This window comes from Zeus faber, assembly GCF_960531495.2.
Source record: "Zeus faber genome assembly, chromosome: 22".
Classification (NCBI taxonomy): domain Eukaryota; kingdom Metazoa; phylum Chordata; class Actinopteri; order Zeiformes; family Zeidae; genus Zeus; species Zeus faber.
Window position 1 is genome coordinate 18313846 of NC_137209.1, and position 20000 is coordinate 18333845.

The window sequence follows — 20000 nt, forward strand, 5'->3', positions numbered from 1 at the left end:
TTATTTAACAACGGCTCCCAAATGTTCCAAACGCCCGTCACCCTTAAAGGCCGGGCCACGGCGTGTTTATTCAACATCATTTTTGGGACTCATCTCGTTTGATCGGAGCCGCCGCTGATCTGGTCGCTGTTTAAATGCGTCGTCCGAGGTCGGCCACGGTGCCGCTCCTGATGTCATGGAAACACCAAGAATGACTCCTAGATATGACTCGCGGGTCCTTCAAAGCGCTGCTTCTTGGGACTCGGCGGGGAGTCCCGGTCCAGAAGGTTTCCAGCCGTGCGCCCGTTTGCCCCCCCGGCCGGGCACGGATTCGGCCGGCTGAGGTGACGCTCTGTCTTCCAGCTCGACCAGTGCTCTTATTGCCTCTATTTGGGAAAACGCGGAGCGGCTGCAGCAGATGCAAGTGCGTTTGTTTGGCGGATTGTTGCCGGACATTAGAAAAATAAAATGACAGAGTGTTTAAATCGTTTTTAAATCAAAACCCGTGCAAAGGGTTCGCCGTCAGAGGTGCGTCAGCCGCCATGTTGCCGTGACGTCAGGTCCTCGGAGCCTTGAACTCGGGTCGGAGTTGATCAGCCGCCGAAGTTGCAATTCCGCAAATGCGATTCTGACTCAAACGGCCATTCCTTTGCGCTTTTCCGAGCAGGAGGTCTGGGTTTTTTTTCCGAATCCCGACTTCACTGGAACGCAGCATCGCTCGTCAGGTGGAAGCTCTGGGTCGAAATCCCCAAATGGAATTTCCGAGCCTACAGTTTTTCCCTCTCCGCTCAGGAACGAAAGCCAGTCCTCGTCCGGGTTTTCCACGGACCGGAGTGAACGTTTGGGGTTTTTATTTTCTGCTCAGATGTTGGAACAGCGGACGGAGGCTCAGAGCACAGAGAACCACCTGAAGCTGCAGGGGGCGCTAGAGCAGCTGCAGCAGGTCAGCGCCGCTCTACAGGACGTGCAGCGCTACTACCACCACCAGGTGTGTGTGTGTGTGTGTGTGTGTGTGTGTGTGCCACTTGCCAACCTCAGAAATAGAGATTTTCCAAAGCCCAGAATTTTGCCTCCTCTTCGGTCAGAAAAGCAAATGCTCTTTGATGCTTAATGCAAATTTATTACCAAAAAAAGGGAGGATTTTTTTAATTCCAATGGATGAATGTCCTGGTGGAGGAAATGTGATGTGGGCACATCTAGTAGATTAAACAAACAGCATCTAGTGTATTGAGTTTGACATGTGTGTAAAATGCTTTTCTTTTATTATATATAAGAATATTGTATGACATTATTAGTTTAATTTATTTGATTTCATCATGTATAGTCATTCAGTTATATTATATTATGCTATACTATATTACTATACTATATTATTTGATATTAGTATATTATTGTCATATTTTTATTTTATATGATATTATTTGTAATGACGATTTGTAATGCAAATAAAGACATAAAAATGACTTTTGGGTCATTTTGGTGATTCCCAAAATCCACACACTCCCGAGTGAGGGGGAGAGTGAGAGACGGAGTGATGGTGATGGGATCCGCCTCCTCCTCACCTCCACCATCCCCCCTCCTTCCTCCTCCTCCCTCCCCTCCAGAGGGCGGTGGAGGAGAGCATCCTGGTCTCGGGCCTGAGGCTCCTGCTGCGGAGGAGCGAGGAGGAGAGGAGGAGTCTGGGGGCGGAGCTGGCCGAGGCCCGGGACACCGCCCGGCTGCTCCAGGGACGAGGTTTGGGACTTGAAGTAAAGCTTGTGTGCATCCATGAATCAGAACGGGGTTATTATTATTATTATTATTATTATTATTATCATGTTTTTTAATGGTTATTGATGCAAGACGCGCAAACGATTCGTTCGTCGTGAACAAACTCTTCTAAATGACTTGGGAGCCTGTAGTCACTCCGACAAAAGAACGTATTCATAAACTGAAAATAGACACTAAGAACTAAAAAAAGTGAACTTGCAGGCACCGATGAATGCCTCCTTCCGGTTTCCTGGTGCAGCCTTCCAGTTTGGATCTAGCGACACAAAAGCTCACTTTCGTTATTCATGTATTTTAAGTGGAGTTTCAATGCATTTTCACGCTGCCGCCGTGTGAAAAAATAACCTTTGTCTTCCTCCTCAAAGCTGTGACGCGGTTAATAATGAATACGCGGCAGTCGTAAATTTCACTATAAATTTCTCATAACCAGGATAGGTCAACAGATAGTGTCGCCAAAATCTGTTCTCTCTCTCTCTCTCTCTCTCTCTCTCTCTCTCTGTTTCCACCACTTTAATCTCCATCGCTGCAGCAAGCCAGTTCCAAGAGGAAACGCTGAGAAAGGAGGGAGAGAACCCCTCTCCACCACTGCCGCCGCCGCCGCCACCGCCACCGCCTCCACCTCCGCCACCCCCCCCACCTCCACCTCCACCCCCACTTCCTTCCATCAAGTATGCGTCTCATGCAAGTTTGATTTCGAGATAGAGTCTCAATGAACAGCTCAGGGTCGTTATGGATTGTCGTGGTGGATGATTCTGATTGCACCGCCCGTGTGACCGCCCTCTGTACAGTCCCCTCGCTGTTCTACGTAAAAGGAAGAAAGGCGGCGCCGCCAAGGCCGATGCAAACAGTTGAGTCCTTGGGGAAAAAAAAGTTTGTGAATTAAATAACTTAAGTGCTTTTCAAATCGACTTTTTCATTCGCATTGCACGATCCAAGCCGCCAGCAAATAAAGCCAGAGATTTTTTTTTTTCCAAACTCGCTCTGCCCTGCATTCAAAGAGACATGTTGCAATTTATTCGAGGACATTTATTTTGGTTTTTATACATTTGAACTGTATCCAGCAGAGGAGGCGGATTTGGGAGGGATGAAAAGCCGAGCGGTGGACGAGATGATGGAGAGGATAAGGAGAGGAATTGTCCTGAGGCCGACCAACAGAACCCAGGTACGCAGTGTCATAGAATAACCAGTTATTATAACATATAAGTAGTAATTATAATAAGGAGTTACTGATACTTATTATAATATAAGTATCAGTAGTTACTTTAACATATAAGTAGTTGTAAGTAGTTATGATATAATAAATAGTTACTGACATTATCATAGGTATCAGTGGTTATTATAACATAAGTAGTCATTGTAATATATTAATTAGTTATTGATACTTCTTATTTGATCTTATCTCATCGTATATCTCATTGCGTCTGAGCTCATCTTTTCTCATCTTATTTTGTTTGAGCTTACCTTATTTTCCTCGTCTCCTCTCATCTCATGTTATCTGTTTGTTTCATCTCATCTCTGTTTCCCCGTGGTTGACAGGACGATGACAGCTCCTCTAAGGTTAGTTACGCCTCAAACCATTCAAATCAGTACTTTGTACTGTACCTCTTCCCCCTCCTGATTACCTCTATGAAAAATTGGTGATATTTGAACAGGAGCAGAGCGGCAGCAAGAGGAAATCAGCCGTTCTGGAGTTGAAGGGAATCCTGGTAAAAATGTCACTGACTTCATTGGGTTTTGTTTATTTTTTTATGGATTTTAATGTCATTACATAAACCCACCAAATGCCTTTAATCGCTGGGAATTTAACACCTCTGACAACAGGACTCCGTGAGTCTCCAGGACCAGCGCCGGTCCGGTTCCAGGTCCAGGTCTGGGTCCCGGTCCAGGTCCGGCTCCAGGAGGAGGATCAGTAGGAATGTGGCCGAGGCCGAGCTGCTGCTGGTTCTGCAGAGGAGGAGACGAGCCCTCGGGGACGGACAGGACCCCCAGCCCCCACCCCAAACACCGGGTACGGATCAGTATATATACAGCATATACTTTATGTATATATACGATTTTCTAAGAACAATAAAGACTTTTAATAAAGATTAGGATTATGATGGATTATTATTTGTTTATTATTATTATTATTTGTTTATTATTATCCCTTAAAGCACTTCAAAATAAGTGGTGGTGCTCTGCTCTCGGAGAAAGGAAAAAATGGATTAACTCTTGGTGACCGTGTGTGTGTGTATACACACACACACACACACACACACACAGTAGAGATCTTATCGAATTTACTGTTCGTTTACATTCGTTTTTTGTTTATATGAATTTCCTGTTTACACAGTAGTTTATATGTTATTTTTCATACAGGTTATCAGGTGGGAGAAGAGCTACAGTATAAAGTACTGATTAAAATTCTATCATTGTTTCTTCTTGCAACATTAAATCCTGCTTCGGAAAACGTGCACACTTTACTGGGCCAACAAAACATGTACGATGTTGATAAACGTAATATCAATGATAAATGTCTATTGATATTTACCGCAAATATTTCACATTTGTGACCTAATGAAAAAAAGGCTCCAACGTGGCCGGGGTTGGGGACGGGACCGGGACCGAGACCCCGGCCGTGCTCCGCCGGCTGAGGCAGAACCGGGAGAAGAGGGACTCCCGCATCCAGGCGTCCACGCTGGCATTCCACCAGGAGAACTGAGAACCTACTTTTTACTTTTCAATAAATACTGGATGTGAACGGAGATTAATATAAATATAACTTATAACTAGAGGATCAAAATGTGTAGCCAGCCGTTATCACAAAATAACCTCTGACAGGTTCATAAGGGCTAGATAGATAGATAGATAGATAGATAGATAGATAGATAGATAGATAGACACTGATCAATAAAGGATGAATAAAGTAGGGGTTGATCTCTTGGTCTTTATTGTTTTCAGTTCTTTAATCCATGGGGGGAGGGGGTTCCATCATGAAAAATAGTTAGTTCAGTACTTCTTTGTCCTTTCTCACTTCTTTCTCGAGCTGCAGAGCAGGAGGCATTTTGGGGTTAAGAGCCCCAGGTTCCACATTGAGCCTTCACACCTCTGCTCACACGTGTGTGTGTGTGTGTGTGTGTGTGTGTGTGTGTGTGTGTGTGTGTGTGTGTGTGTGTGTGTGTGTGTGTGTGTGTGTGTGTGTGTGTGTGCATGCATGCATAACCACATTAATACACTCGTGCACACGCACAGCTCCCGTTGTTAAAAGCATTTGGAGGGGAGGGCATTATTCTCACCTCTGGCTACGACACCGTTTTAGTGTCCTCACACTGCTCCAGATTACATATTTACTTTCTTTAGCTCTTTTACCACAGGTGCAGCCTTTTCACTCTCAGGCATAAATCTTTCATCGTTTTCCTTTCTTCCTGAGAACCTCAAAAGGTGTCGGTGCTTTTGAGATAATGTAGGTAGCCCCCCACCGCCACACACAGCCGCACACGCATGCACGCACGCGCACACACACACACACACACACACACACACACACACACACACACACATCTGCAATGTGTGTATTCATGTGTGATGGAGAGGGTCAGGCACTGAAACAGATACAATATTAGCCTGAGCTTTGTTTAAAAAAACAGCAACATTCTACTGCATTCCATTTCATTTGATTAAATTGCCATCAATCTGATTCAATTGATTAAATCTGATCGCTATTAAAGATTTTGTCTCAGTGCCTTAAATGTGCCTCGATATTTTATGTTTTACCAGAGCAGAGAAAAGACGTCTTGTTGTGTATTGCAGGGGTTCGCGAACCTGTTCGGCCCCCTTGCAAGACTGGGCAATATATATGCAGTATATATACGTGTGTGTGTGTGTGTGTTTGTATATATATATAATTATTATTATTATTATTATTATTATTATTAATAATATATTTTTTAATTTTTTGGGGGGGAATCTGTCTGCTGTTCTGTCTCCTTAATTAAGCAGACACAAGATTCCCCGCCTTACAAACAAATGGGTTGGTACCGCCTACTGGCTGTTATATATATATCCCTCCTAATCGGCATTGTGACATCACAACGCTGTGACATCCTGATCGGCCAGTTGGGCTAACACGACATTTGGGGAAGGCAGCGTTGGCGTCCCCTTCCATCCGCCTCGTTATTGCCCTTGAGAAGACATAATCTTTTAACACCGCTTCCATTAAAAAAACACCTGAAGTCAGCTCCTGTCTTGGGTACCTTTTTGGGGGAGTTAATGCGTTGTGAGGGCAGAAGAGTGAAAAAATTGACTTCACCTCAAGACCATCACGTGATTTGGATATGCACTGCTGAGAGCAAGGATGTAGGTCAACCCAGGCCCCCAGTAATCAACACAATTTGGAGAACAGGTCTGAACACTGTACAACATTATCTGCATCATGGCTCTCCAGTAAGTCGATCGGGTTCAACGAGTCCTTTAAGTCAGACAAGTAGGGGTCCAGGAGGTGCAGTAGGTCCAGCAAGTCCATCAAGTCCAACGAGTCCATCGAGTCCAACAAGAACGGGACGGCAGGCGCAGCAGGTCCAGCAAGTCCAACCTTAGTATGGCCGCAGCAGAGGCCTGTGAAAAAGCTTAAGTTGCACGTACTGAGGCTGCTTATGCAAAGTGCCAAATGGCTATGAAAGTGAAAAAAGCCTGCATCGATATGGAGGGCACGCATTGAGGCGACAATGAAGGCCCTCAAAAAGCATGGTGAGGCGCAGGCTGCACATTTCAACAGCCAACACAATGACGGCGGCAATAAGCACATGAGGAACGAAGAAACGCAGACTGCTCATGCTCCACAGCCCACACGCCGATGTGCACAATGTCGGTTTGACCCCCTCCCTCACCCATGCCCCTTACCACCTCCTAATGCCTCTTATTGCGTCTTATAAAGTCCAAAAGGGAGCATCAAACTCCATACACGCCTTTTACATTCTTTGTAGAGTGTGTGCAAAGTCATGCAGAAATGACAGCTGATCCCAGCTTTGCCTTCTAAGCTTCTAGCCCGTTACCTTTCAGAGCTGAGGGAAACACCCCTATCTCCGTCAATAAAACAGAGGTCAGAAGTTCCACCGTTCCAGAACCAGGAGTGTCTGAAAGATCATTTAATGTGCTTCACATGCTGCGTCTTGACCACCCATCAAGCCAATGACTGTAAAGCTGACATCCACTGTTCAGAGTGCAACAAAGATCGTCACATTTCAGCTCTTCATGCCGGTTCCCTCCAACTGGGCAGTGGAAGGGTGCACCACACGTGCCACAGGGCATGGTGGGGAGCAGGTTTAACAGGCTTTAGAGGTAGCCACTTCGAATTGCACAGAGGTGTGGACCTCCGAGGTAAGTCTTGTGCCAAGATCACTCTGGTCAACGTCTCGCTCAAGGGCATCCGGACATGAAGAATATGTGATGTTAGACGACCACAGCAACAACCGGCCAGGTCTGCTTTCTTCAACATGTTCGGCATTCAAGGGGATGTCTCCCCTTATACCCTGAAGACATGCTATGGTACATCAGAAACCGCTGGGAGAAGGGCCAGCGGTTTCGTGGTGGAGCCTGTTGACAGCAAATTACACCCGCTACGGCCTACGCTCACTGAGTGCAACCTCATACCTAACAACAGGTAAGACATCCTGCAGCAGAAGTTGCGAGCTACTGTCCTCATCTGAAAGAGGCAGCTGCCAAAATCCCACCGCTTGACTTTTCAGCTGAAATCCTGCTGTTGCTCGGTAGAGACAAGAGATGACGCTGGTACCGACCAAGCTTTGGAATCTATCATGCCCAGAAAGCGGGGTCATGTTCTTCAACGGTCAACGTACTTCAGGGTTCAGATCTCAATAACAGTCTGCTCTGGGTCCTCACTCACTTCTGGTTCACTCAGGACTGAACCAGTTGTGAACCATTATGTCTGACATTCAGCGGATGCCCCACAGCTTCATGGTCAGGGAAGATCACTGCGATTATATTTGCGTCCTGTGGTTTTACGCGACCACCATTTGGACAACCAGGTGACAGAGTTTCAGATGAAGGTCCACGTGTTTGGCGATTGCCCCTTCCCGACAGTGGCCATCTACGGGCTGAAGAGGACCGCCATGGAGGGAGAAAAGGAGTATGGGGCTGGAGCCAGTCAGTTTGTGATACAGCACTGCTATGTGGGTCACGGGTTAAAATCATTCACCAACGCAATCGAGGCCCTCAAGGGGAACCACTGGCCTCTTGGCCCCGTTACAAGTTTTTCCCGAGTGATGATGGGAAGGTAAGGAAGATTGAGGTGAGCGAGGCTGTTCCTCAGACCCATCTCGGAGGTCGTCCTCCTTCTGTCCAATGACATCGGCAAGGAACTGTGAAGTAAGGCATCCACCGTATGCCACTTGCTTCTTAAATTTAGGTTCCTGAAAGCTTGACATCTTCAGCTGCCAGGCAGGACTGTTCGGTCTCTCATAAATCAGGCAGACACAAGACTCGTGCCTTTCAAATAATGCGATGGTACTACTGGCCGTTTACATGCATCGTCTGTATTTAAGTTCTGTCCCTCTCAATTGGCATTGTGACATCACAGTGCTGTGACATCCCAATGGGCATTACGACGTTGTCACGCTGTGACATCCCAAATCGACCAGTTGGACATACACTACATTTGAATAAGACTACCTTCTACTTTTGTAAATATTGGCTGCGGTGGAAAGTCCCACTGGATTAGGGTTGGGGTTAGGACCCACGTTTGGGTAATCCCCCTGGTGTCGATATAAAATGCGTGCAGCTCACATCTTCACCTGGCGTGGCGCTGTGGCGCATCACCGGCACCCCCTTCCCCCGGGACGGACCTTCTTTACGCCGTCGTTGGCGTGCGAAGCGGAAGCCAGTGGGCGGAGCTCCGGCACTTTGCAGTGCAGTCATATTTTATATCCTTTTTCATATTAACGTCGTGACATTGCACATGCGGAGAGATGTGGTTTATTTATTTGCTCAGCTGGCTGTCGCTGGTCATCCAAATATCCTTCGTCACGCTAGCGATCGGTAAGTCCCTGCAAGAGGGAGCTGGTGTTGTGCTGCTAATGCTAATGCTAATGCTAATGCTAGCAGCTCTAAACAGCGTCTGTCTGCACCCAACCCGGTTTGGACGTAGATAGACAGACAGACAGACAGACAGACAGACAGATAGATAAAGATGCAGATGGATAGAAGGTGGAAGATGGAAAGGTTGATACTAGACGAACAGACAGAAAACACAGGTATATGCCAGATAGAGAGTAGACAGACTGACAGACAGACAGATACTAGAAGAAACAGTCTTTATTCGTCACGCAACAGACAGACAGACAGACAGACAGATGGATGGATGGATGGACAGAGAGGTCGATACTAGATCGATAGAGATGTAGAAAGGAAGATAGACAGATGTAGATAAAAAGGAAGGATGATAAATAGATGTGGAAAGATAGATAGATGATAGATAGAAGGAAGAAAACTAGAAGAACTAGCAATGTGCAACAAGCCTATAACCAAAATAAAATGAACCTAATTATATTTTCAATGTACAATAAACCACAAGACAATAAAAAAAAGCTAAAATTTAGGGAAAAAACGCCAATATACAATAAAGCTAAAAAATGTACTGAAAATAAACAATAAGAATTCCCACCCCTCGTATACTGTGTGTGACGGTAGAAAACAAAAGTTTTAAACCTGTATTATAAATAAAAACAACACGCTGTGTGACCACGTTGGCAGCTTCATGTAGCCAAGTCTTAATCCTTTGCTTCTGACAGGTGTGGCTGTCTTTACTTTACTGCGCCTTCCCTTTTTATTCTAATTCTCCTGTCGTGTTTACCCTCAGAGATTTTCCCAGAGGTAAAAGAAGAAATACCCTGACATGAAATGACTCTTGTAAAGGTGGAACGTGCCACATTGACATTTCTGCTTCAGTAAACGTGTACAAGTACTTGCTCTTTAATTTTCTTGAAGTATTGAAAGTAAAAGCACCTGTCGTATAACAAAACTCTTCATGAAGTGCGAGCGTAGTTTTTTTTCCCCTGCAGATCCTGATTACAATTTTACAATTAAGTAGTTTAGGTTGTCATCATAATTTACAGGGATATAGATAAATCCTAAATCAGCATTTTGATAGATCCGGTCCCTGTTTTGTGTTTTGATCTGCATTGATATAAATCATGGCTATGAAACCTAAACTGAAAACCAAAGTATCGCAATCGTTAGAAATGTAGTAAAGTAAAATGTATTGTTATTTGTTTCGAAATGTAGTGGATTAAAAACTGCAATTTAGAATTTAATAGATTTTCAAGATTCACACATGCAGCAGAAAAACAATTTAATAGAATTGAGTACAATTAAGATTTAATAATTAGGTTTGAATATGCTGAGGGTTTATTACTCTCGGTGAAGTACCTTGTAAATTAAGTTCAAGCGTCTGTGTGTTTTTCACATTTTATCAAATTATGAACAGGCCTGTCTTGTTTTGTAACATGGTAATATGTGCAGCGGTTTTGGGTTTGTTTGCTTGGTGTCCCAGCGCCACAGGTGTTCGTATATTTAAATAATTCCAACACAGTCATTGTAGTTTGAATAAAAGAAAAAACATTTGAGAGTGGTTGAGAAAAGGGATTGTTTTGCGGTTGGAATGAGTTATTGATTGGGTTGTCTTCCTCTTCTCCCAGCTGCTGGTCTGTATTATTTAGCAGAACTAATAGAAGAATACACAGTCGCCACCAGTCGAATAATAAAGTACATGATACTGGTGAGTATTCAATTCAATTTATCGTCCTCCTTCACTTTCTCCTAAAATGCAGACAATGTTAAAATATTCAAACTGTCAATATCTGAGGCGAGTCGTATGGACCACAAATAATAGCGTGACAATTCCTGTTGGAAAAGTAAAAGTGGAATTGTCTCCGTTTTTGTGCGTGTATGGTAGGGGTGTCACGATTCTCCAAATCCACGGATTGATTTGACTTTGGGTTTTAAGGTCACGATTCGAGTTCAACATATGTGCTTATTTCAGCGCTGACGGCTATGTCAATATTAAGCCCCTTTCATACGTAGTTCCCGGTAAATTACTGGGATAACCTTTTCGGGCACCGCTAGTGAGTCACTATTCACACATGCAGCAACAATCAGGGAAGTTTCCGTCTTGCGCCTTTTCACACGTCACGATAACGCCGGAATAGATGGGGCAAGGGACAGTCCAGCAGAAGTCACCCGGTCCCGGTTTATAAATATATAAATAAATGTAAATATGAATATATAAATGAGTAAATATATACGCCCGACGGACAGGGCGGGGGCCATTGCCCCCGAGCCCCCACATGCCCCGGCCGTACCGGGGCAATCTTTCATTGCTATTCATGGCATGTTTCGTTGCTTTCATTGCTCCGCTGGGTTTCGTGAGACCCTCCAAAACTTATGCGAAGTTGCCGTTTTCAAGCACGCAAAGTGAGAAAGCGACACTCCTGCAGCGCGCACTAGGGGGTCCGCAGTGGCCGCGCACCTGCACTGCACCTGCACTGCACCTGCGGACGCTCGCACGCTCGCTTCCTCTCCCATTCGGAAAACAGTACCGTTCGTTTTTTTCTTTTATTTTGAACGTTCTGAATAGGCTATTGTCGATCAACACGGAGAACACGGTGACAGTCGTTGGTTTGGTCGGCACATTTTAACATCCCTAGTGTGAACATGTGTTTAAATAGCATAAATGGACTGTAAAGTCCTTTTTTGGGGGGACAGTGCCCCCCAAAGGGATGCCGATGACCGGACCCCTCCGCGGAGTCGACCGTAGCTCTCCCAACTCCCAAGTCGGTTCAGAGCCGGGAGAGCCGCCGTCGACTCCAGAGGGCCCCGCACCCACCAGCGCACACTGCATTTGTTTACCGCCGGATCTTGACCGCCCCAGTATGGCAACTATGTCGGACAATATCACACATAAGGATACGGGCAGAATCAAAATCGAATGCTCATTTCAATCGATTTCCGATTTTGAATTGGATAGTGACACCCCTCGTGTATGGTCAAGGCCTAATCGGGAATTCCCCAAATGTGTTTCGACGCATCTACCTGTGTTTCCGTGACAACCGGATTTCATCCGCACTGATCTATTTCCCCGTATGAAAGCCCTTGGGCAAAAGTTTGGCACAAAAAGTAAAATCTTTCATAAACTGATGACCAACTGATTACAAAGCTAGAGCACACCTGACAGGATCAAGACGGCTGATTTGATAATATTTTTTGTGTGTGTGTGGCACAAAAGCTCTAGGAGGAGTAACAATAATTACAGTAACAACAACAACATCAACAACAACAACAACAATAATAATAATAATAATAATAATAATAAAAATAATAAGATGTCGGCACACTTAATGACTCTGGTGTTGCGTGTGTCCAGTTTTCGACAGGCGTGCTGGCGGGGCTCTACCTGTTTGAAGGCTTCCCCATACTGATGGTGGGAATCGGCCTCTTCACCAACCTGGTGTACTTCGGCCTCCTGCAGACCTTCCCCTACATCCTGCTCAGCTCGCCCAACTTCATCCTCTCCTGCGGTGAGCGCCAAGTCCAACACGTTTCGGTAGCTTCCGACACCCTCACTCGAAGGCAGGTTCCGACTCCCATTTTGAAGTTACCTGAGTGTCTCTCCGTCCTCCTCAGTGTTGGTGGTGGTGAACCACTACATGGCCTTCCAGTACTTTGCAGAAGAGTATTACCCGTTCTCGGAGGTAAAGCTTTGTCAGGTTACAGAGGAGACATACCAGCACTTTGTCAAGTCCCATCGTGTCGCCAAGGCAACGGACCTGTTACAATTTTACCCCTTTGCAAATTTTAAAGTCCGGTTTAGTTCTACAGCCAGTACAGTCTCATGGGGCGTCCCAGCATGCCCTCTGCCTCCAAAAGGGCCCAAAGTGCTGGTGTGTCCTCAGTTTCAGACCCAAATCCCAGCGACTCTGCTGCTTCGACCATTTTTCCTGAACATTCTCTTCCCCCCCCCCGAAGGTGCTGGCGTACTTCACCATCTGCCTGTGGATCATCCCCTTCTCCTTCTTCGTGTCGCTGTCCGCCGGCGAAAATGTCCTTCCCTCCACCATGCAGCAAGGAGGTAAGGGTCTCTGTCCGGGTGCTCGGATCATGTTTTTAGGTTGTGTCCGGTGTGGGACGGAGAATGGATCGCTGTCATCAACGCGAGTCTTCAGGTTTTCAATGTTTTATCAGTTGAAGGATCGGTCTTCGAGTCAATTTTCAACAGCATGAGTAGAAAGACATAAACTGTGATACAAGGCGGGGTTTTTCAACCACTGTGCCACGGCAAAAAAAAAAAAGAATGGAAATCACCTATTGTGTTGCGAGGCTGTACTAATGATCCAGTTCATCAGTTCCAGTGGAACACTGCGTTCATCGGGACAAGTTTCACACTGAAAGTCAGAGATATTCGTAGTGATGAAATGTTCAACCTTCTCTGAGATGTGGTTCTTGATGAGTCATTCAGTAGAAAGAGGCATTCCTTTGGTTCAGTTGGTGTAGAGAAAAAAAAAAAAAAAAAGTGCCGTGGCGGAAAAGAGGTTGAGAAACACTGACTTAAGGGACCACGTTGACATGTGGTCGAGGCGTTTAACATTGGTCTGTGTGCGTTTTGTGTTCCGGCCCAGATGACGTGGTGTCGAATTACTTCACCAAGGGCAAGAGGGGGAAGAGGTCGGGGATCCTCCTGGTCTTCTCCTTCCTGAAGGAGGCCGTGCTGCCCAGCCGGCAGAAAATGTACTGAGGAGGAGGAGGCGGAGGAGGAGAGGGGTGAGGGGGTGACGGACTTGGGGGTGGGGGTGGGGGTTGGTGTTGGGGTAGTGTAACTAAACACTGTGGAATCCAATCCTGTGTGGAGGTGGAGAGCAAGTGGACACATCCGATGGAGAGACCCTCTCGTGGCCGCAAAAAGAAAAACAACCTCTTCAATTCATTTGAATGACCGTCGTCAGATGGAGAAGGATCGGAGTGAAGGGGTGGGGCTGGAGCTGAAGATCACCAGGTGGAGACGTTTCCAGACGAGACCAGCAACTCTGACTTCTCAGTGGGAAAGGCAGTAAAGGCCTCTCGCGACGGACGGAGCAGCAGCTGCATCTCGGGCTGCCAGGGCCTTAAATCTGGTGTCTGGACGTTGGCCATTTTGGCCCGTGGACCGTGAAGACGCTATTGATCCGCTACGGGAGTAAAAAGTTTAAACTTGCCTCGCACACCATTTTGCTTTTGATTTAACAATTACATCCAAGGCACTCCAAAAATAATTGAAACGGACTGTTTGGAGTCTGGTCCTCTGGTCACCTAAAGAACTAAAGGTCCCTGAGGCGACGTGTTTGACCACTACTTCTACTTGAAACTGGGGAGGAACCTGGGTTGGGGGTTGGGCCGGGGTGGTAGTAACTTCGACCCCTCGGCCCCGTCGGGGGGCAGGAAGTCCGCGTGGCTGAATCCATCTTCAGTGTCATCACACCCCAAACGTTCTGTCCCATCTGTCCACGTCGGATTCCAAACGGGACTGATTTTGCGTCGTTGGTCCCCGAAGGTGTCGCCTGTAAATGACGTTCTTCTTAGTGTTTTCATCTCTCGTGTCCATTAATCGACCGTTGGCACGCCTCGCTCTCTCTGTCTCTCGGACTGTTTTTAAAAAATTCTGAATAATCTATTAAAGAAAAAAAAAAATAGGAAAAGAATGATTTTTCTACATCCATGGGTGGATTAAATACGCCTTGCTTCAAGGACAAACTGACTAATGAATAGGAAAAGCCTCAGAAGGTGCAGCCCGTGCAATTACGTTCTAAACTGAAAGGGTGTTTATGGCTCAAGCTGATTTGTTGAAAGACTTGTCGTAAAAAGCTTTGAATGGCGTCTCGAATGTTTTTACTGGTTCTGCGCGTAGAAGTCATTCAACTTTGTATGCAACAAGCCGCATCGTTCAATAAAAACGAGCTTTCACCACAAAAGAGTCGACAATCATTCACTTTGTCTGTTTGGCCGAAGAGGGGAATTCTGCTCGGCTGTCGTAAATAATTCTTAAAAGTCTGAACCGGCCTAATAACCCCCAAGTCGTCCCGGATGCACCGACTGAATGCCTGGATTTTATTTGAGTGTTTTTGGCGTTGCCTTCACCCTAGGCGTGGTGGAAGGTTCTTCAAAGAGGTAAAGTGAGAACACACACACACACACACTCTCACACACACACACCCCGTCAGACGGTGTTGACAAGCTCTCACCTGCGCTACGATTGGTGTTTTCCCCCAAAGGGAGATCAGGTAAAGTGCAGCACGGCATCAGTGACAGGTGACCCAGTTCACCCTCTCACCTTCTGCACTGGATATGACAAGTACTTTTACCTTTGATACCGAGTACTTGAATACTTAAGTAGAAGTACTGATGAAACATTGTGTCAGGGTATTTGTATTTTTACTTCAGTAAAAGCTCCGAGTGCTTCTCTGTTATAGCAGTTGATTCGTTTCCATCCGTGTAACGATCCCTAGTGAAGAAAACATGCGTGACAAACTGGGAAAATTGAATGTTTTTGTTTTATTGGGCATATCTATTACTTTGTTTCTATCTATGAATCATTATACCTGTCTCTTCTTATCATACATGCAGTATCATCTTAATTATCATAAAAGGCTCCAGTCAGCGTTAAGGCGTCACGTCAGTAATGTCCCGGCTCCAGGACCTCAGGTAGGTGCATGGCCACCTCCGTCCACGGGGATGTGCTCTTCTGCTCCTCGGGGCAGCCAAGGTGCGGCAGGTGCAGGATGCTGTGGGGCTGGAAGTCTCTCGGGGAGGGGAGCCTGAAGGGGAAGTCTTTGGGGAACAAGGCTCGCTGCAGGTCGTCCAGCGGCAGGTCCGGGGCGAGGCGCCACAGCGCCTGCCACTTGGTGAAGTAGAGCGGCTGCCCGCCCCGCTCCCTGGACAGGAAGACCAGGCCCCGCAGGTCGGCCTCTGCCGGCGGCTCGTCCTGGTTGGTGCCCACCCTCATCGTCTGGGGCCTGGAGATCGAGGCGAGCGGGGGCCTGCTGGGGTTGGTGGAGGTGTTCCACGCCTCGCGGGGGGCCCCCTGCCCCAGCTCAGGCCCGCGCGGCTCCCCGGGGCTGAGGGTCTGGAGGCCGTCCTGCTCCGACGAGATGCAGCCGGTGTGGAAGACGCTCTGCAGGGTCCTGGAGGGGTTTTCCAGCGCCGAGAGAGGGCGTCTCCAGTCGTCCCTCTGCTCCATCATAATCTGCCTCAACTCCTGAAATAAGTTTTTTTTTTGTTTTTTTTTTCATTTAAATTAACTCTACGGACGTTACTACCGTTGTGTGACTACGACACCAAAAAAAAACCAAGATTAACTGGAACACCGACTGCACTAAGCGCTTCCGTTTTTGCCAAGGTGGGGTGCGGTGGTTCTTTACGGAGAATGCAAACCTACTTTTTCGCGGTGGTCGTTGACTTCAGCGTTGTGCAGAAGGTCCTGGTACAAACGCCGAACTTCCTCCTTCCGTTGTCTCTCTTTCTTCTTGTTCAGGTGCCACACACAGTCCTTCAGATACCTGCAGGAGCATCAACACAGAAAACACAAACATGCACGCGAGGGGGGGGGGGTTACGGTCTATTATACCAAAGTAAAAAAAATTAATTACGTTGTACATTAAACTTTGATGACGACCGTGGAGAGACGGGGCTCATGAAATATTTAAACCGACACAAACTGGTGCAGCGCTGATCGCACTTTAACTGTCGACTGTCATTGGAAAAAGTTGGAGTATTCTCTGGCCTTTGGGAGGGGAAACCTGTGCCGGAGCCTCCGATGAGTAAAAGATAACACGCAGCAAGGCCATCTTGTATCGCTCTGGAGGGAGTTATTTTGCTGCACATTGTCCTGCTTATATTTAAAAAAAAATTTTTTTTTGTATTTATTTATTCTTATTTAATTTTAATTAATTTTTATTTTGAATTTTTTTTTATTTTTTTTTTAACATTGTCCTGCTTATTACGCAGCTACTTACTAAAATACAAACTCACTCAGACAGAATATTGGGAGAATTTTAAGAATTTTCAGAAGCTTCTTAGAAAAATAGTTGCACAAGAATGTAGCCTCGCAGGAAATGAGGGACAAGAATGGAGGCGAGAAAGCGGTTGCCCGCAGCAATGGCTGTTATTAATAGATGAGCGGTCATTATTCAGAATCAAGTGACCGCTGGTTGCCGACCCATCCCGATGGGGCAGCAGCCAGTGTCCACCGGTGGTCCACAGTGTGCTAGATGCAGGTAAATCGGTGTGGATCTCCTCCTTACCTGGCCACCTTCTTGTGGCCGCCGAGGTGGGCCAGGTCCAGGGCCGTGCACCCTGCGTGGTCACGTGCCGCCACGTTGGCGCCGGCCCTCACCAGCATGTCGGTGCACTGCAGCAGGCCCGCGGAGGACGCCACGTGCAGCGGCGTCTGTGCCAGGTTGCTGGTGCTGGTGGAGGAGAAGGGAGATGTGACTGACAGGGGAGATTATTTGGTGATTTTCTGCGGGTGTCAGGAGTTGAGTTTGAAGACACATTTTTTTTTTTTACAAAAGTCCAGGGAGAATCAATTCAAAGATGAAAGACGTTCCAAACTTGAGACCGGTGTGAAAAGTGTCGTACGCGTTGACATCGGCACCGTGCTCCAGCAGGAACTGCAGACAGGCCTCTGTGTCCTGGGCGCCCTGGCCCGACAGCAGTGCGTGGACGGGCCGCTGGCCCCTGGGGCCCAGGGCGTTCACCTCCACCAGGTGCGACTCCACCAGCAGCCGCATGCAGGGCAGCTGGCCGTGCAGGGCGGCCACGTGCAGCACCGAGTGGCCCTGCAGGGGGAAGGTTCTACTCGTTTAGCTTTGGGGTCACACAGTCCCTTGCTCCACTTGGGATCGGGGATGCCCAAACTTTCTGAGGTCTTTATAGATATCTACAGGGTAAATCCGATTTTTAGGGGTAGCTGTACCTGTGAGTCCGTGTCCAGCGGTGGTGCTGCCCCCTGGAGGCAGAAGCGCAGCCATCCCACGTTTCCTGACGCTGCAGCAGGAAAGGTGTGGCGCCGCACGGGTCCAGCTGACTGAGGAACCTTGGGCCTGGAAGGTGAAGCACAGACCGTGATGCCCTAGTGGTTGGAGGTGGGAACTGCATCCTCACGGTGAGGGAGGGAATTACAAATTCTACGTACAACTTATAACGGACAACGTAAGCCCTTCGCCAGGTCTCCAAAACTCAGGTGGGGCTAGGAAACCATGCGGGTGGTGGAGTAGGAGCTAGGAGACCATGTAGGAGCTGGGAGACAGTGTAGGAGTGAAGAGACAGTGAAGAGACAGTGTAAGAGACAAAGTTGGAGCAAGGAGTAGAGGAGAGAGAAGGGGCTAGGGAACAGTGTAGGAGACAGAATAGAAGCAAGGAGACTGTGTAGGAGCTAGGAGAGAGAGTACGAGCTGGATCACAGCGTAGGAGATAGGAGACGATGTAGGAGCGTGGAGACTGTAGTAGGAGCTAGGAGACTGTGTAGGAGACAAGAGTAGGAGCTAGGAGACACAGTAGGAACAAGGGGACAGTATAGGAGCTAGGAGATGATGTAGGAGCTTGGAGACTAGTAGGAGCTATGACACTGTAGGAGTCAGGGTAGGAGCTAGGAGACACAGTAGGAACTAGGGGACAGTATAGGAGCTAGGAGACAATGTAGGAGCTCAGAGATGTAGGAGCTACGAGACAGTAGAAACTAGGGGACAGTGCAGGAGACAGAAGCGAGGTGACAGTGTAGGAGGTAGGAGACAGAGTAGGAGCTGGATGACAGGGTAGGAGCTAGGGGAATGTGTAGGGGACACCGTAGGAACTAGGGGACAGTGTAGGTGCTAGGAGACAGTAGGAGCTAGGAGCCAGTCCCGTACCGACTGTCCCGTTGCATCGCCCTCCTAACTGTCTTCGCTGCTGCTGCACATGAGACTCGGCCCCGCCCCCCACGCTCCTTGTCGGGGGCTCGTCCTCACCGAGGAGCTAGGAGCTAGGAGCTAGGAGACGGAATAGGACACGGCCAAGGAGACTTTTATAGGGGGGGGTGTGACGTCACAAGGACATCCTATGATGTAGCTACCGGGGGGCGGGGCAATGTGGGGAATTTCCCTTATATGTTTACATTTGTTTCCATGTGTTTCCTTGAATAATAATGGAATAATAATAATAATAAATAATAATGAAATGAATAAATAAGAATAATAAATGTAATAATTAAAAAAATACTTCCAATAAAAATAATGAAGCGCTTATTGCATATTAACAATAATATATAATAAAACTTTACAAACTATCAAACAATTTGTGTTAAAATGCAACAAAGTGTGTGATGAGCTGAATAAGTTGTGAGATAAACTGTTGATTTGTAAAAAATCATGTTTTATAGCTCTATTTGTTTTCTGAAGTAGATTTATTTTTATTTTACTCATAAAATAATTTGCTCTTATTAATTTAAGGTTAATTAAACACATCCACACATTCTTATTATCAATCACTGTAATAAAAGTTGTACAAACACTGTGTTTAAATCGTCCTCGTAAATCAATATACAGCTCAATTATGTGACTTTAATCTTCAAATATATAAGTTACGTTAACGAACTTGAATTCGGTGATCAAAAACTTTTTAAAACACGGATTGACGGATTTGTTGTTGGTTTCCATGGCGACCGCCGAGCGTCCTCCGGCGACGACTCACAAAAGTTTTTTGTTAGTTTACATCTTTTTTGATAAAATGTGCGATTTATATGATCTAAAAAGACGATTCATGTAAATAAAATAACAGAAAAGAGGCAGAGAATGAAGTTGCCGTTAAAGCAAGAGGGTTTTGGGTTTTACTTACTTGTCCATGATGTCCATTAATCCTAAAAAAAAAAAAATCCAGATTTTTAGTAAATCTTTCCCAATCTTTCCAAATCTTTCCGGATTTCCAAATGCTGCAGTCGTCCGTGTCCAGCAGGAAGTAGACACGGGGGTGTGGTCAAGACGCTTAACTTTTTAAGACCTTTCTGCTCTTACAAAGTGAGAAAAACAACGTTATATATGGTTTCATTGTGAAAAAACACAACATTCAAATAAAGAAAGAAAACGAAAGATAATGGTAACAATAACAATTATAATAATAAACTTTATTAGTACACCACCTGTCACACATAACATGCAACTCAACGTGCTTTACATGACTAAGAAACAACCAATAGCAGTTAA

General features: G+C 46.4%; 3 protein-coding genes across 3 annotated transcripts in view; 2 read left to right on the plus strand and 1 right to left on the minus strand.

Annotated features, from left to right (window-relative positions):
* Positions 1 to 4632, plus strand: part of shtn2 (shootin 2) — a 10694-nt gene extending 6062 nt beyond the window's left edge. The window contains exons 9-17 of the mRNA XM_080023588.1: positions 845 to 967; positions 1584 to 1713; positions 2276 to 2414; positions 2535 to 2593; positions 2808 to 2908; positions 3283 to 3303; positions 3399 to 3452; positions 3568 to 3754; positions 4314 to 4632. Of these exons, the coding sequence (XP_079879714.1) occupies positions 845 to 967; positions 1584 to 1713; positions 2276 to 2414; positions 2535 to 2593; positions 2808 to 2908; positions 3283 to 3303; positions 3399 to 3452; positions 3568 to 3754; positions 4314 to 4447 (948 nt within the window). The 3' untranslated portion in view covers positions 4448 to 4632. The remainder of the gene's footprint in view (positions 1 to 844; positions 968 to 1583; positions 1714 to 2275; positions 2415 to 2534; positions 2594 to 2807; positions 2909 to 3282; positions 3304 to 3398; positions 3453 to 3567; positions 3755 to 4313) is intronic.
* Positions 4633 to 8621: 3989 nt separating this feature from the next.
* Positions 8622 to 13548, plus strand: tex261 (testis expressed 261). Its single transcript, XM_080023659.1, has 6 exons — positions 8622 to 8778; positions 10437 to 10516; positions 12161 to 12314; positions 12421 to 12488; positions 12763 to 12865; positions 13413 to 13548. The coding sequence occupies exons 1-6, from the start codon at positions 8709 to 8711 to the stop codon at positions 13526 to 13528; spliced, it is 591 nt and encodes a 196-aa protein (XP_079879785.1). The 5' UTR covers positions 8622 to 8708; the 3' UTR covers positions 13529 to 13548.
* A 1891-nt stretch (positions 13549 to 15439) lies between these two features.
* Positions 15440 to 19643, minus strand: ankrd53 (ankyrin repeat domain 53; the record flags this gene model as incomplete). Its single annotated transcript, XM_080023589.1, has 6 exons — positions 15440 to 16021; positions 16202 to 16322; positions 17067 to 17231; positions 17377 to 17603; positions 17741 to 17867; positions 19636 to 19643. 6 exons carry the CDS (start codon positions 19641 to 19643, stop codon positions 15440 to 15442), a joined length of 1230 nt encoding a protein of 409 aa, XP_079879715.1.
* Between the last annotated feature and the right edge of the window lie 357 nt (positions 19644 to 20000).